At 41.8% G+C, this 14,124-nt stretch overlaps 1 protein-coding gene across 5 annotated transcripts in view; it reads left to right on the top strand.

The window, feature by feature from the left end:
• The window catches only part of NCK2 (NCK adaptor protein 2), an 80,367-nt gene that overhangs the window by 34,454 nt on the left and 31,789 nt on the right, over positions 1-14,124 (top strand). For 2 of the 5 annotated variants that reach the window (XM_083610922.1, XM_083610924.1), the window contains exons 3-4: positions 1,180-1,339; positions 11,637-11,878. In XM_083610922.1, the coding sequence (XP_083467048.1) occupies positions 11,653-11,878 (226 nt within the window). In that variant the 5' untranslated portion in view covers positions 1,180-1,339; positions 11,637-11,652. Of the gene's footprint in view, positions 1-1,179; positions 1,340-11,299; positions 11,394-11,636; positions 11,879-14,124 lie in introns of all 5 variants that reach the window. The other 3 variants (XM_083610920.1, XM_083610921.1, XM_083610923.1) reach the window with 2 other exon arrangements.

The following is a 14,124-nucleotide window of genomic DNA, read 5'->3' as shown; positions in this document are numbered from 1 at the left end:
ATCAGCTCTCAACAGTCTCTGAAGCTAAGTGGGAAAACAGCACCTGTTGTTTCTTATGTGGGCTGCAGTCACGAGCCATACGATTATTATTTTTTAAGCGACTCCAAACATAGAACAAATTGCTACTCCTGTTTTTTATTTATTTATTGTAAGTAATGTTACATGATGGATAGAAATCTGGTAAGGCTATCCCTATCCCTTGCCCTTCAGTATCATTTAAGAAATCAGCTTTTCCTGCCTTATCCATATCATTTATTAAATAGCTGCCCCTGCTCTTCAACCGAGGGGCAAAAGGCAGAGTCATAATCCAGCTTATTTACATTCCCTTATCCCTGACTCTCAACCTTGCCTGGCTTTCACTAATCTATTCTTCTCTTCTTTTCCTCTTGTGATGTTGCCAAAGTTTTAACTAGCCTTCTTAGCTGTGTTTTTAACTTGATGTTATTCGTGCATATCAAGTTGCTCTTAAAGAGACATGGGCAGGCCGTGTTTCATTGGCCAGTTGGCAATCCTAACTCCTCTCAATTTCCTCAATCAGATTTATGATTGTGAAAGAACAGAAAAATTATGAATACTACCAGTTGTGACATTTGTTTCTGTGATGCCCGAACTAAATAAGTAACTTGATTGTATTGTATCTATGCGAGATTTCCCCCCCCCCCACTGCCCAATTAGCAATTTTATTTAAACTGTAAAATATCTGCAGTATTCTGATCATACAGATTAGAATACATGTTTCCCTTTCAGAGGACAGAAGGGTCGGTAATAGCATTTACAGACAGCAACACAGTAGACTCCCTTAGAAAGTAGGTAATAGCTTTCTAGGGGATTAGTAATCGGGTTTGCAATATTAGAAGTTTCGGAGTTTTGTCCTTTGTAGGTAAGATCAAGGTTAAATTTGCACAGTTTAGAAACCAATCCCCACCCCACCCACCCCCGCAAATGATAGCAGCGCTGCGATGCTTCTGGAAAAAGTGAATTGAGAACAGCAGCGGCTCTTTCATGTGAAAATCAATAGGCCAAAAGAACAGATAGGGCCAGATCTCATACAAACTTCAAAGTTTTGAGACTGGCAGTGACTTGCACTATATATGAACCATTATCTGCATGCTGGAGCGGATAACTGCAACGCACCAGGTGACCAGTCGGATATTTATTTCTCTTTTCCCTTAAACATAGGACTTAGCTGTTGTAAAGGGAATTGTGTCTTGCCACCCGAGCCTGGGTGAAACACTGAAATTCTGTGACGATAGCTTATAGACAGAGGATCAGTGATTCTGCACCCAACATGGAAATTCCCAGATCACGATGGTCTTGATTTAGACATTGAATTGGAAAGGCGAGTAAACATAATATTCTTTTCTGTTTTTATGCAGTGTGTATTTGCCAACTGTGAAATCCATGGGACTTGGTTGATTTCACACACACCACTCATTTCCCCTCATCTTATATAATATCCAAAATGCCACAGATTCTGTTTTGGAGAAGGTACTTTTGCAAGCAGAACTCTTATTTCTCAGTTACAGATAGGTAGCCGTGTTGGTCTGCCATAGTCAAAACAAAAATTTTTTTTTCCTTCCAGTAGCACCTTAAAGACCAACAGTTAGTTCTTGGTATGAGCTTTCGTGTGTATCTGAAGGAGTGTATCTGAAGAAGTGTGCATGCACACGAAAGCTCATACCAAGAACTAACTGTTGGTCTTTAAGGTGCTACTGGAAGGAAAAAAAATTTTTTGTCTTATTTCTCAGTTCCACCCTCTTCTTTTGTTTATATGGAACCTGTGGCCAAATCCTCTTCATTGCCTTTCTCTGCCTAGAAATGTGGAAGGAAGGACAATGTGCATTCTTAAAAGCTGAATTCCAAGGGATCAAGGAAGGAGTTTCCTGGTTTGTTCAGCAGATTGCTCCACAAAGCAGTGAGGAACATTTGGAGTAAGGCAGAACCAATCTATTAAGTAGGCTACCCTGTGACCCTTGTGGTCTGCTCAGGATCTGGTTGGGGTGCCTAAAGTAATAATAATAATTATTTATACCCTGCTCATCTGGCTGGGTTTCCCCAGCCACTCTGGGCAGCTCCCAAAAGAACATTAAAAATACGATAAAACAATCAAACATTAAAAACTTCCCTAAAAAGGGCTGCCTTCAGATGTCTTCTAAAAGTCAGATAGTCTTTAAGAGAGATACACCTCTTGAAATATTTTTTAAATTAACGTTTGTTTAATATCTGAAGATAAAGAACAAGAAAGAAAAGAAGAAATACTCCAATACTTGAAATAGAAGAGAAAGAGAGAAAACCTTTTAATTTTGGAACAAGCCAATCCTAGGAGTTTACAGTGCTATGTAAAAGAGGTAATTTTATGCCCTGAAGGCTCATTATTTAAAGTAGGCAGGTGTGGGCTGACATTGGAACTGGGGAACTGGAAAGTAAAATTTTCCTTCTCGTAATCTAAATCTTCCTGCTCCCTTAAAACTCAGCAGAGGAATCTCTCCTCCTCTCCCATGCATCGTGCTAAGGAGCCGTCACTATCGTCATCCAAGTTCACGCTTTTCATGTCTCCCACGCTATTCTGTATACCTTCCGCTTCTTCTTTTGTGGGTCATTTTTGGGACTGCGGGCACGTTTGGAAGTCGGCAGAACTGTTGTGAACGCCGCCATAAATCGGTGTTCACGGGGCAGTTTTGCAACCACAACAAGATGACCGCTTGGAGGGCCTATCTGGTCCCAGAGAACAAATAACTTGCCTGAGAAAATGAGTACAGTGGTACCTCGGGTTAAGTACTTAATTTGTTCCGGAGGTCCGTTCTTAACCTGAAACTGTTCTTAACCTGAAGCATCACTTTAGCTAATGGGGCCTCCTGCTGCTGCCGCGCCGCCGGAGCACGATTTGTGTTCTCATCCTGAAGCAAAGTTCTTAACCTGAAGCACTATTTCTGGGTTAGCGGAGTCTGTAACCTGAAGCATATGTAACCCGAGGTACCACTGTACAACCCCCTCCCCCAAAACAGGGAAGCCGCCCCCCCAACTTCAAAACCAAAAAAAGAGGCCAAGACCCACACGCCTACTCCAGAATTAAGTAAGAGAGGCAAAACGCAAAGAAAAACTCCGAAAAGAACCCCCCCGGCTCAGCACTCACTTTGCATCCTACTGCCTCCCATTCATTCCCCAGTGGCAGGGTCCTATCTGAAGAGATTTGGAGGGGGGATACAAGGTGGAGCATATCGGTTTCTTTTTCCCCTCTCTCCTTGCCACCCCAACCCCTTTTGACCCTTTCTTTTCCAAGAAAGGAAACAACAGCTGGTTATCTGGGAAGAAGGTGGGGCAGCTTGGAGCCTTCTCTTCCTTTTTTTCCAGTTAGCCCAGCCTGCTGCTAATCAAGGTAAAGGAAAGTAGGCAACAACTGACAACATTTTATTTATTTGTTCGGAGGGCTTTGATGGGCATCGAGGGGGCATTGGGTGCTGTGCTGCCCATGGGCGCTGCTTCGGGAAACCCTAGATCTTGTACAAATAACCCATGAATTTAAGGGAATTCGTTTTGTGGTGCCCAATCGGAAGGTTGGAGGTTTGAATCCCCACAACAGGGTAAGCTCTTGTTTCTCGGTCCCTGCTCCTGCCAACCTAGCAGTTCGAAAGCACACCGGGGGGGGGGGGATGAACGAATTCCTATGCCCCACAAATAACCCAGAGGTGCATTTTAAATAAAAGTACCCAACTGCGTCCCCAACTCCGTACTTCTGTTAGAAGCTGGTGAATGCCCAATTTCAACTAAAGCATGGCGGGCTGCCCTAAAACATTGGCTCAGGATTTCAGTGTTTAATCTAGGGAAGGGTTTGTACCAACACCTGACCGATGAGGAATTTGTCAGCAAATGGCAGAAAACCATGGCTAAAAAAGCCACCTCAATTGTTCTGTCTCCCCCCGCCCCCAACTGTATTACCTGGGTTATGAAGGTGCCCAAAAGATGTCAAAGCAAAGAATATGGGATAATGCACACAGTGACTTGCGATCACGATCACACGCAGTCTGTAGTCCGCTGGCAGTAGGAGTTCAATATGGGTATGTCTTTAAGTTAACATCTAACATTAAAAACCTGACAGTACCAAACTACCGAAGGCTTTTCACCAAAGCCAGACTAAATGTCTTTCCTTCTGCAGTGTTGGATGGCAGGTTGAGAGGAGTTCCCTACCAGGACAGACTTTGCTCGTGTGCTCAAGACATCGATTCCATAAAACATATTTTGTTGCATTGTGCAAAATATGAGCAAGCCAGGGCTGAACTGATACTACCCTTGCTGGTACCTTTCCCGGGAAAATCAGAGGCTCACTATGTCAGGTTCCTACTGGAAGACCGGACAAATGTTAGAACATTAGCAGTGGCAAAGTTTTTATCGGTGGTTGCAAGACAAATGAGCCCTATATTCTAAACAAAATGCTTGTTTAACCTGGAGGTAGGCTGTATGAATTGTGTATTGTCACTCCTGAAGGATTTTTCTAGTGGTTTGTATAAACTACAGTGGTACCTCGGGTTACATTCACTTCAGGTTACATACGCTTCAGGTTACAGACTCTGCTAACCCAGAAATACTGCTTCAGGTTAAGAACTTTGCTTCAGGATGAGAACAGAAATCGTGCAGCGGCGATGCAGCGGCAGCAGGAGGCCCCATTAGCTAAAGTGGTGCTTCAGGTTAAGAACAGTTTCAGGTTAAGTACGGACCTCCAGAACGAATTAAGTACTTAACCTGAGGTACCACTGTAATTTAGAATCTCATTTTCAATAGTCTCATTCTGCAACAGTTCCTCCAGTGACACAAAGTCACAGGTAACAGGTTTTTACAATTGTCAGGGTATGGCAGTTGTTAAATTTGTTCATATGTTTACTAGCTAGACGGGCCTTGTTGGGTTTTTTCCCCAGCTTTAAGATTATCTTTCCTTAAATGGCATCTCACAACATAGTCAGTAATAAATAACTATATACTAAAAACTCCGGATCATTTATTTGTTTTAAAACTACCTCATCTGGGTCTCAAAGCTGCTTGCAGAAACAAAATTAAAATAGCAGCAGCAGCAGTAAAAACTATAATTAAAGTACAACACCATAAAATTACCCAAAATAAGACTTGAGCAACAACAACAAAAGTCTCCAAGTCTCTCCTAAAGACGTAGCAAAGAAGATGCCATGTGTATTTTTTTTTTTAGGGGGGGATGATTCCAAGGATATGGGGTCACCACAGAAAAGGCTTTGTCCTTTAATGCTTGTCAGTATTACAGCTCTAAGCAGGGAGCCAGGCACCTTAAAAGCTCAGGCAGGTTCATATAGGTGCAGGTGGTTGTTAAGATAACCTCGACCCACACTTAGGACTTTAAAGACTAATACCAGAATCTTAAATTAGAACTGAAAATGAATTGATACAGAATTCTACTGGCCAGAACGACAGCATGACTTAGTTGAATTATCACCCATAGAAATAAGTTGAAGATAGTCCGATATAGAAACATCTTTTCTGATTGGGATAAAGTTGTATCTTGTAGTATATTTGTGTGTGTGTGTTGTTAAGTGGCATTTCATTGTTTCTTCAGAAGATACAAAGGTTCAAAGTTTCTAGGAGTGTTTTTTTCCTGCCTGAGAACATAAGCATATATTAGGCGCTTGTGGTTGCTTTTTTTGGCAGTTTGATATTTATCAGTGACATTTTTTTTCTCCCAGCTGTGATAATTTTGACAAGGAACATCTGGTTAATCAGTATTCATGCATTCTTCCTTTTAAAAAGCCACACCAGCCTTTGTAGTTTAGCACCGAACAGGTTCTCTGCAAGTTATACTCAGATGCCAGAGCAATGTTTCTCCTGTAGCAAGAAACAGAACTGTGTGCACTTTCTGTAACACTGCCTCCTTTAATACAGGGTAGCACTGTGGAAGCTGCATTCTCGATTTGTTCACCCACCTGTCCTTTGAGCCAGTGCTTGAACTTGGGATGACTTGGGAAGTGGCAGAACTTCCCAATAAATTTATTATTTATACCCCGCCCATCTGGCTGGGTTTCCCCAGCCACTCTGTGTGGCTTCCAACTGAATGTTGAAAACAATGCAGCGTCAGACATTAAAAACTTCCCTAAACAGGGCCACCTTCAGTTGTATTTTAAAAGTAAAATAGTTGTTTATTGCCTTGACATCTCCTGGGAGGGCGTTCCACAGGGCAGGCGCCACTACCAAGAAGGCCCTCTGCCTGGTTCCCTGTAACCTCACTTCTCGCAGCGAGGGAACCGCCAGAAGGCCCTCGGCGCTGGACCTCAGTGTCCGGGCTGAATGATGGGGCTTTTGAGACTGCCAATCTGCACTGTGCATGGTTCGTCTTGAATCAGGACAGACTCCTAGGATGGCCTTGGAGGCTGAGACTAGTAGGATAAGTGGTAGTATAGTTGAGTGGGGTTGAAGGAGTAGCAGTGCAACAAATAGAAAAGGGAGTTGGCTGTGAGTCCTGACCTGCAAGTAGCTTGCATAAAACATTTAGATCCAGAATTGGCCTCCACAGTCGCTTATGGACTCACTGTTAAGACGGTGTTCACGGAAGACAATCTTATGTGGCTACGAGTGATTGCCAAAGAAGAAGAAGAATTCTTTTCTAGGCTAAAGTCAGCTGGACTTGGTTAGAGCATGGTGCTGATAACACCAAGATTGCAAGTTTGATCCACGTAAGGAAGAGCTGTGTATTCCTGCATTGCAAGGGGCTGTGCTAGATGAGGGTCCCTTCCAACTCTACAATTCTGTGATTCTAAACTTTCTTTGAACAATAGCATATTACAGGAGACTTCAAGTTTAAATTTGACTGATATCAATTGTACAGTTAACGCTGCAAACAGAGCACCAGAGCAATGTGTATTCTAAGTGGCATGTTGTTGATTTTGCAGATAATTAGCTGGAAGGGATAGGGGAGCTTCTTGTTTTGGATTGTACAGGAGTGTATTTTTGTTACTGCTTTAAAACATCTTCACTGCCTCCAAAAAAAAACATTTGTTTTTGTCATCTTGATGGAATCTGTCTTGCCTTCTCATTGACCTCCAGCACACCTATTTTTTCAGAGTGCTTTTTAACTTTCATTCCTCGCTGCTGTCCTACAACTCATGGGCAGAAACCATGCATTTTGGCCAAGGAAAGGACAGCTGGTGATGCAGTCGTGTGTTTGTGTGAGCTGGGTTTATGTTAACTGTTATAAGGATTGGTTAGTTTTTCTGTTAAAACTGGACAAAATACGGTCAAGAAGGTACTGCGGTCAGATTCCCCCCCCCCCTTTTCACTCTGGTCACACATCAGAATACCAAAAAAAAAAAAAAAAATCCATTCTGTGATGAATCATTTCATGATTAATAACAGATTTAAGGCTGAACAATATGATGTACACAGTGCATTTTGCAATACTGTTTTAAAACCACATATATGCAATGTGCATGTACAGCTTCTGTGCTAGTAGTGGTGTGTGCAACATTCTTTCGTCTTGTAAGGAAACTGCATATTTAGCTTTTGAGGTAGCCCATAACTTGAGGTTTCCTGTAAACAAAGGATATGTAAGTTAGAGTGGCTGCTTGCTGTGTGCGCATTGCATTGCACACTTTGACAAAAGAGCAGGCTTTTACATACCCAACACCTGCATTTCAGGGGAACAATGTGAACAGGGTTAAGACACTTGACACGGTATGTCCAACCATGTTGCTGTAAAATGGGTGGCACATTTGTGGGAATTTTTAGTCTTAGAATGGTATCTAACTGTGGAAGAGTTGTAAAGGTGAGGGAGGATATAATCCTGTCTAAATTTTATCTGTTGCGATTGTAGACCTTTCTCAGTGCATTTACATTAAAAGAGAGTAAATGAAGTTCATATTCATAAAATCCATATTCAAATTGCTGCTAATATGGTGGTGGATATTACAGTGTATCGGATGCTAAAAATTTGTAATGTATACCAGGTTCAAATGCACGAACACAAAGCTTGTGTGCATGTGTGTCTTTCGATTTTCTTGTCTCTGCTGTAACCCCCTCCATTGCTCCAGCGTCAGATCAAAAAGCTGTATCTTAATAGTGATGTGGTGGCATGCCAAAAGACATATTATACCAGTGGAGAGGATTATAGGGCAACACTGAAAAAAGGGACGAGTGTTTGCAGGTGTGTCTTGATGTTTAACTTCGGCTCCTCCAACTCTGCTAGCCGACTTCTGACCTATTTCTGTGCTACAGTTCAAACCATGGTTTTGAAGAGATCCTGCTCTGCTTTAATCTGGGTCAACAAACTGTTTAGGGAGGGAAAACTTGCTTCGCAGATTGCTCAGTCCTATGCGGTGGGAACATCCATATTTGAAATTCTGTTAAGAGGGAGCTAGTGGCATGTTTCACCAAGTCATGGTGGGAGTTGGCCTGTTTTTGCATAAATTAACAACTGTGCCTTTAACTTAAAAAATAGTAATTATGTGCTGATATGCCTGAGTAGACATTCAAAGCCGAGTGCCTTTTCCAGAAATGAATAATACTAGCATCACTTGGAAATTTGGGACCTTATCCTTGTAGGTTTGGTTCCTGTAAGGGAACAACTGCATATTCCTGCATTGCAGAGAGTTGGACTCGATGATCCTCAGGATCTCTTCCAACTCTACAATTATATGATTTTGCCCAGTCACTTTGCTGTAGCAGCAGCAAAGCATTAATAATTGCTTTTCCATCCATGTAGTATATAGTCTCTGTGTTTCTGCACTACACTCTTGCTTGTTCAGATCAGGATCTCTGCTAGATCAGGTCAAAGGGAATATGTCCACAGATATGTTTGGTCCATAATGTGATGGCACAGCAATAGTATGGGGCCACACAAAAAAGGAGCTTGTGGATTGATTCTGCAAGTACCTTCAAAGCTGAGAATAATGTTGAAGACTAGGCACTCTTCCCATCCCAAAATTCTAAAGGTAAAGGTGCCCCTGACCATTAGGTCCAGTCGCGGAAGACTATGGGGTTGCGGCGCTCATCTTGCTCTATAGGCCGAGGGAGCTGGCGTTTGTCCGCAGACAGCATGACTAAGCTGCTTCTGGCGAACCAGAGCAGCGCACAAAAGTGCCGTTTACCTTCCCGCCGGAGCAGTACCTATTCATCTACTTGCATTGATGTGCTTTCCCGTCGCAGGGATTCAAACCGCCGACCTTCTGATCGGCAAGCCCTAGGCTCTGTGGTTTAGACCACAGTGCCACCTTTGTCCTATCACAAAATTCTGGCAGTGACCAAATGTGGCTGACTGCTCAGGTTAACAATTATGTGTCCTTGGTTCAACTGAGAGTGCTATGTTACATTGCAACTTGTTTTCTTTTAAAAAAGTTTTGTTTTAAAATACGCAAAATTCTTTTGGTTTTGGTTTTAGTGTTAAGTTTGTTTTGGTCGTGTGAGTGGATGCCCTTACAGGGTGACAACCTAGCAACTGTTCATGCTGACAGTGTAGTTGTTAATGGGAGAATTTCAGCTTCCCGTGTTCAGAATAATTTAAATTAATCTAAATGTGTATTGACAGTAAGAGGATCCAGAGCAGGCACAATTGTAATCTCCCTGTGGCCAGGTCATTTTATTGACCTGTGGTTTGACTATTTTGTGATTACTGTGTGTTAGCTCTGCGCAACTCCCATGGAAGAAACCCTAAAAACTAGAACGGTCATTTTAGCTAGAGTACAGCTGTTTTGTCTGCTGTTCTGCAATCCATTCCTTCACTGAGCAGATAGTTTTGTTGCTGCTATGTTGAAATGCAAGGTGTTACTGAGTCCATTAAAACTTTTTGTCAGGAAAGAAGGAATGGGGGGCCGGCTGATGTCTCTAGGCGTGATGGGGAGCCCATTTCTGCAATTTGTTAATACATTAAGATTTAATTGAGGAGGTGCTTGCAGATTTACAGACCATTACTGAGTGGCACCAAAACCCGTATGAGGCAGAGGCAAGCTGAGTACATCTTTCTGCTTTTGAAAAGATAAGTCACAGGGTCATTCCACATCAAATCAACGCAAAAAACAAGAGTTTCATCACCCACCGTCTCGGATTTTTGATGAAACTTGGTGTACACCCTTCCCTTCTGGTTGAAAGAAACCCCTTTACATTTTTTCCCCTCTATCTCTTTCTTTGCCATATGCTCTTCTTCTTCTTCTTCTAGTAGCAGTTAGTATTTGTTTCTTTGGCGCTCTTTTGGAGATCTTATCAGCCCTTGCGTTGAGTTGCATCACCTCATTTTAAAAGCCCATTTCAGGTTGCAGAAATGTTTTGCATTGTTTTTTCAGTAGACTATTAGGAGTGCAGAATTCTGAGAGAGGGCGAGGGTCAAAGGTTCTACATGCTGACTAGCTGTATAGTAAAGAAATTGTAATGAGCTAACCTAGCTGGGGAAAACCAATTGTCACATGAATGGGATGGGGATTTTCTATGTGCTCATTGGCACTCTCGACTCTTGTGGTTTATGTGTTCCTTCTCAGATGAAAGAAAACAAACAAAAGAAATCACTGAGTTAAAGCTGACCAAAAGTCCAGAGGTTGCACTATTATCAATTTACGATGGGGCGGAAGGTTTACAGGCTATGAAGGACTTGCTCACAGATTTATTGACAGCTGCACGAATTATTATAGCTAGGAAGTGGAAGGGGCAAGCAGAATATAAAATGGAAGAATGGTATAAAGAGGTGTGGGATATAGCTATTAATGATAAATTAACATGTGCCATTAAGGCAAATGGGGAATATGCAGGAGAAATGATTTTGAGGAGATATGGAGGGTGTTTGTAGAATTTGTACTGTTGAAACGGAAAGGGGTCAAACCATTGCAAGAGGTGTTGAAATTTTGGGAGGTTGGATAGTTACAATGGAACGGTCTCGGTGTAGGGGTGCACATTTTTATTATTATTTATTGATGATTATTACTTTGTCAAAATTTGGAAAAAAAGAAAACAAACAAAATTTTGGATTTTGGATCAGGATAGTAATTCTGGAGCATTTTAAGTCTTTGTATTTTTTTTAAAGGGAACATTAGCAACCGATTAAAACTTACCCAAGGATGACAACAGGTTCATTCAAAGGATGAGCAATCATATTAGAGAAGTTCAGCAAAATATTTCATCCACACTCATTGTTCAGGTTAGATTTCAAGTAGTATATTATGGGAGTTCCATTAAAACAAAAATGTCTGATCTTGCCGTTCTTAAGTTGTATTTCCTTTCACTCTGCATCTCATTGTCTTAATTCTAATCTTCACATCCTCCTGAAGCTTATAATCTCTTCTCCCCTAAAATGAAACTAAACTTCCAGCATCTGCAATGAATTGCAGCCCAACAAATTGGATGCAGTGTTATGAGAAATCTTGAGGTAGGATCATGAAGTAGTCAACCTGTGTGGTGGCAAGGTAAGTTTCTGCTTAGACTGTGCCACATGTGCACAAAGTTGTTGGAAGCAGATCAGAAAAAGGGTGAGGGGCTGATCTGGACCTATTCTACGGGAATGTGGTTTAGTGCTGCATCAGAAACGTAGCGTTTTTGCTCTGCAAGGATGTTCTTTCTTTTTAAAGCTTTCTCTATGTTTTCAATCTTCAATGGTGAAACGGAGGAGTATGTGCAGTTTTTCAATGAATGTATTTGTTTCATGACAGAGGGACTCCATGAAAGATGACAGAAGAAGTTATTGTTATAGCAAAGTGGGATTACACTGCACAACAGGACCAAGAACTTGACATAAAGAAGAATGAACGCCTCTGGCTGTTAGATGATTCCAAAACATGGTGGAGGGTAAGAAACGCAGCCAACAAAACAGGATATGTGCCATCAAATTATGTTGAGAGGAAGAACAGCTTGAAGAAGGGTTCCTTGGTTAAAAATCTGAAAGACACATTGGGTAAGTCCTTTTGGAGTCTTGCATTAATTCTTTTCAGAAACCAATTATGTTAAAACGCCTGTAGGGCGAACATCATGTCAGCATTGCATATGAAAAGGAGTGTGGATATTTGCTCTTAATTCGGAGCTCATAATTTTAAGCAGCAGAGAATTTGTTTTTGTAAGAAGCTATTTTTGTATTATCAAGAGGAAATGCAAGTAGAGAGAAATTTTTCTTTTGTCCTTAATCTGTTTATCAGATTTTCGTAAGAATGCACATGCTACACTCCCTGCTTTTCCCTACAAAAATAAAGACTTTGAAATATGTCACGTGTACTGGTAGCGCCAACACTTTGGATTGTGTTTTTTGTTGGTATACTTGTGTTGAGTCGTGCACGTGGGCAGTTGTTGTGAAATTTACAAAAGCTTTTACGTATCTCTTAATGGTCTTTATTTTTTAATTTCTCATGGGGACTTCACTGATTAAAGAAGAATGACTGGTGATCCTGTTTTTAGCTGGATTGGTCTCCTTTCATGGTAACTTTCAATTTGTTAGACTCATCTGAAACTTTTGAGTGGTATTAGACTAAGTTATACTTGGGCCCATTAATGTCAACATCCTTGAATACCACTCTTATCTCTTCCTCAGCTACCTCCGTGTGGTGCAGACTGTGGGCTCCTGGGCTTTGTTTTATAGCATGCTGAATTTTCTCTAGTCGTGTACCAAAGTGACGGCAAGAGTTGAATGATCTCCGTTTATCCTCCAGTTGTTACATTGGGAATTTATTTCCTTAAAATTCTCATGTTACGCTTTTTGTTCTACTTTAACCAAAAGTGGCATTTGCTCAATTTTATGTGATCGTCAAAGAAGTCGAGCAGTTCTTGCTTTGTACTTTGAGGATAAATATTGTGAATATGAGTCAGAGGTTTTCAACCTTTTTTGAGTCCACGACTCCCTTGACCAACTACATTCATTCTGCGGCACCCCTGTGAGGCTCAGGAGCCCATTTATGTCACCCCTTGCCTGCAGAACTGGCAGCCCCTCACCTTTTTTGAACACCCTCCCTTGTGGAGTGTTCCCTCAGCCTCCTCTCCTTGAGAACCCTCTGGGCAGCCACTGCTGCCACACCTGGTCTCTGAACTTCTCCCCAGAACCTTAGTTGAGAGGAGATATAAGAGGGCATCAGAAGAGGGATGGAAGGAAAGAGGTGCAGGGGCCAGTGTTGCTTGCAGCACCTCTGACCACCCTTCACGGCACCCTGGTTGAAAATCACTCCTCTAAGTGATGCCTGTTTCCCTGTCTTTTATAATCCTATACCTTTTGTTTGTGTGTTCCTTCCTCTCCATGTTTCTATATTTATTACTACCATTTATTTGCTGCTATGTTTTGTCCTTTGCCGAATTCAGTTACTGCCTCCTGGAGACCTAATTTTTTATCTTTACATGAGTGAGCAGAAATGCAAATCTGTGGTGGGATAGGTGGTGCATTTCATGTGATTATTTGCAAATATGTACCAGAAGCACATAGTCTTTCTCTCTCATATGGGATTTCTTATTTATGATGCAACTCATTGCTTGCTTTAAATGTACTAGACTGAGTTGCCAAACTTACGCAGTTTCCTGATATCATTTTGCAGTGTTCCTCCACTTCCACTTCACATAATTGGCTGTGATTGACAGAATGGAAAAGTAGACAGGATAATGATGCTGGGGTAATGATAATAAGTTTTCCTAGTTCCCCCAATAAATTTAAGTGAATCTTTTCATCATACAATACAATTAAGAAAACTAATCTAAATTGAAAGCACAAACAAAGAAGAGCAAAGAAAATAGAAGGCCCTCATTCAAAGGTAGATCTCAATCCTTGTCTCACTGAGAAGTGGGTGGATCCTCTCTTTTCCCAGCCCCCTCACCTTAGGAAATCTTCCCTTCCCTGCCTCTCACACAGGGTCCTTCACTAGCCAGCCTTCAACGGTGTGGTGTAGTGGTTAAGAGCGGTAGTCTCGTAATCTGGGGAACCGGGTTCGTGTCTCCGCTCCTCCATATGCAGCTGCTGGGTGACCTTGGGCCAGTCACACTTCTTTGAAGTCTCTCAGCCCCACTCACCTCACAGAGAGTTTGTTGTGGGGGAGGAAGGGAAAGGAGATTGTTAGCCGCTTTGAGACTCCTGAAGGGGAGTGAAAGGCGGGATATCAAGTCCAAACTCTTCTTCTCTTCTTCTTCTTCTTCTTCATGTGCATACAATCCTGTAAAGATGGTGCCCCATCT

The sequence above is a fragment of the Podarcis filfolensis genome (genome assembly GCF_964270895.1).
Source record: "Podarcis filfolensis genome assembly, chromosome: 4".
Taxonomy (NCBI): Eukaryota; Metazoa; Chordata; class Lepidosauria; order Squamata; family Lacertidae; genus Podarcis; species Podarcis filfolensis.
The sequence above is the reverse complement of the archived record's forward strand: the minus strand, read 5'-3'. Positions and strand labels throughout refer to the sequence as shown.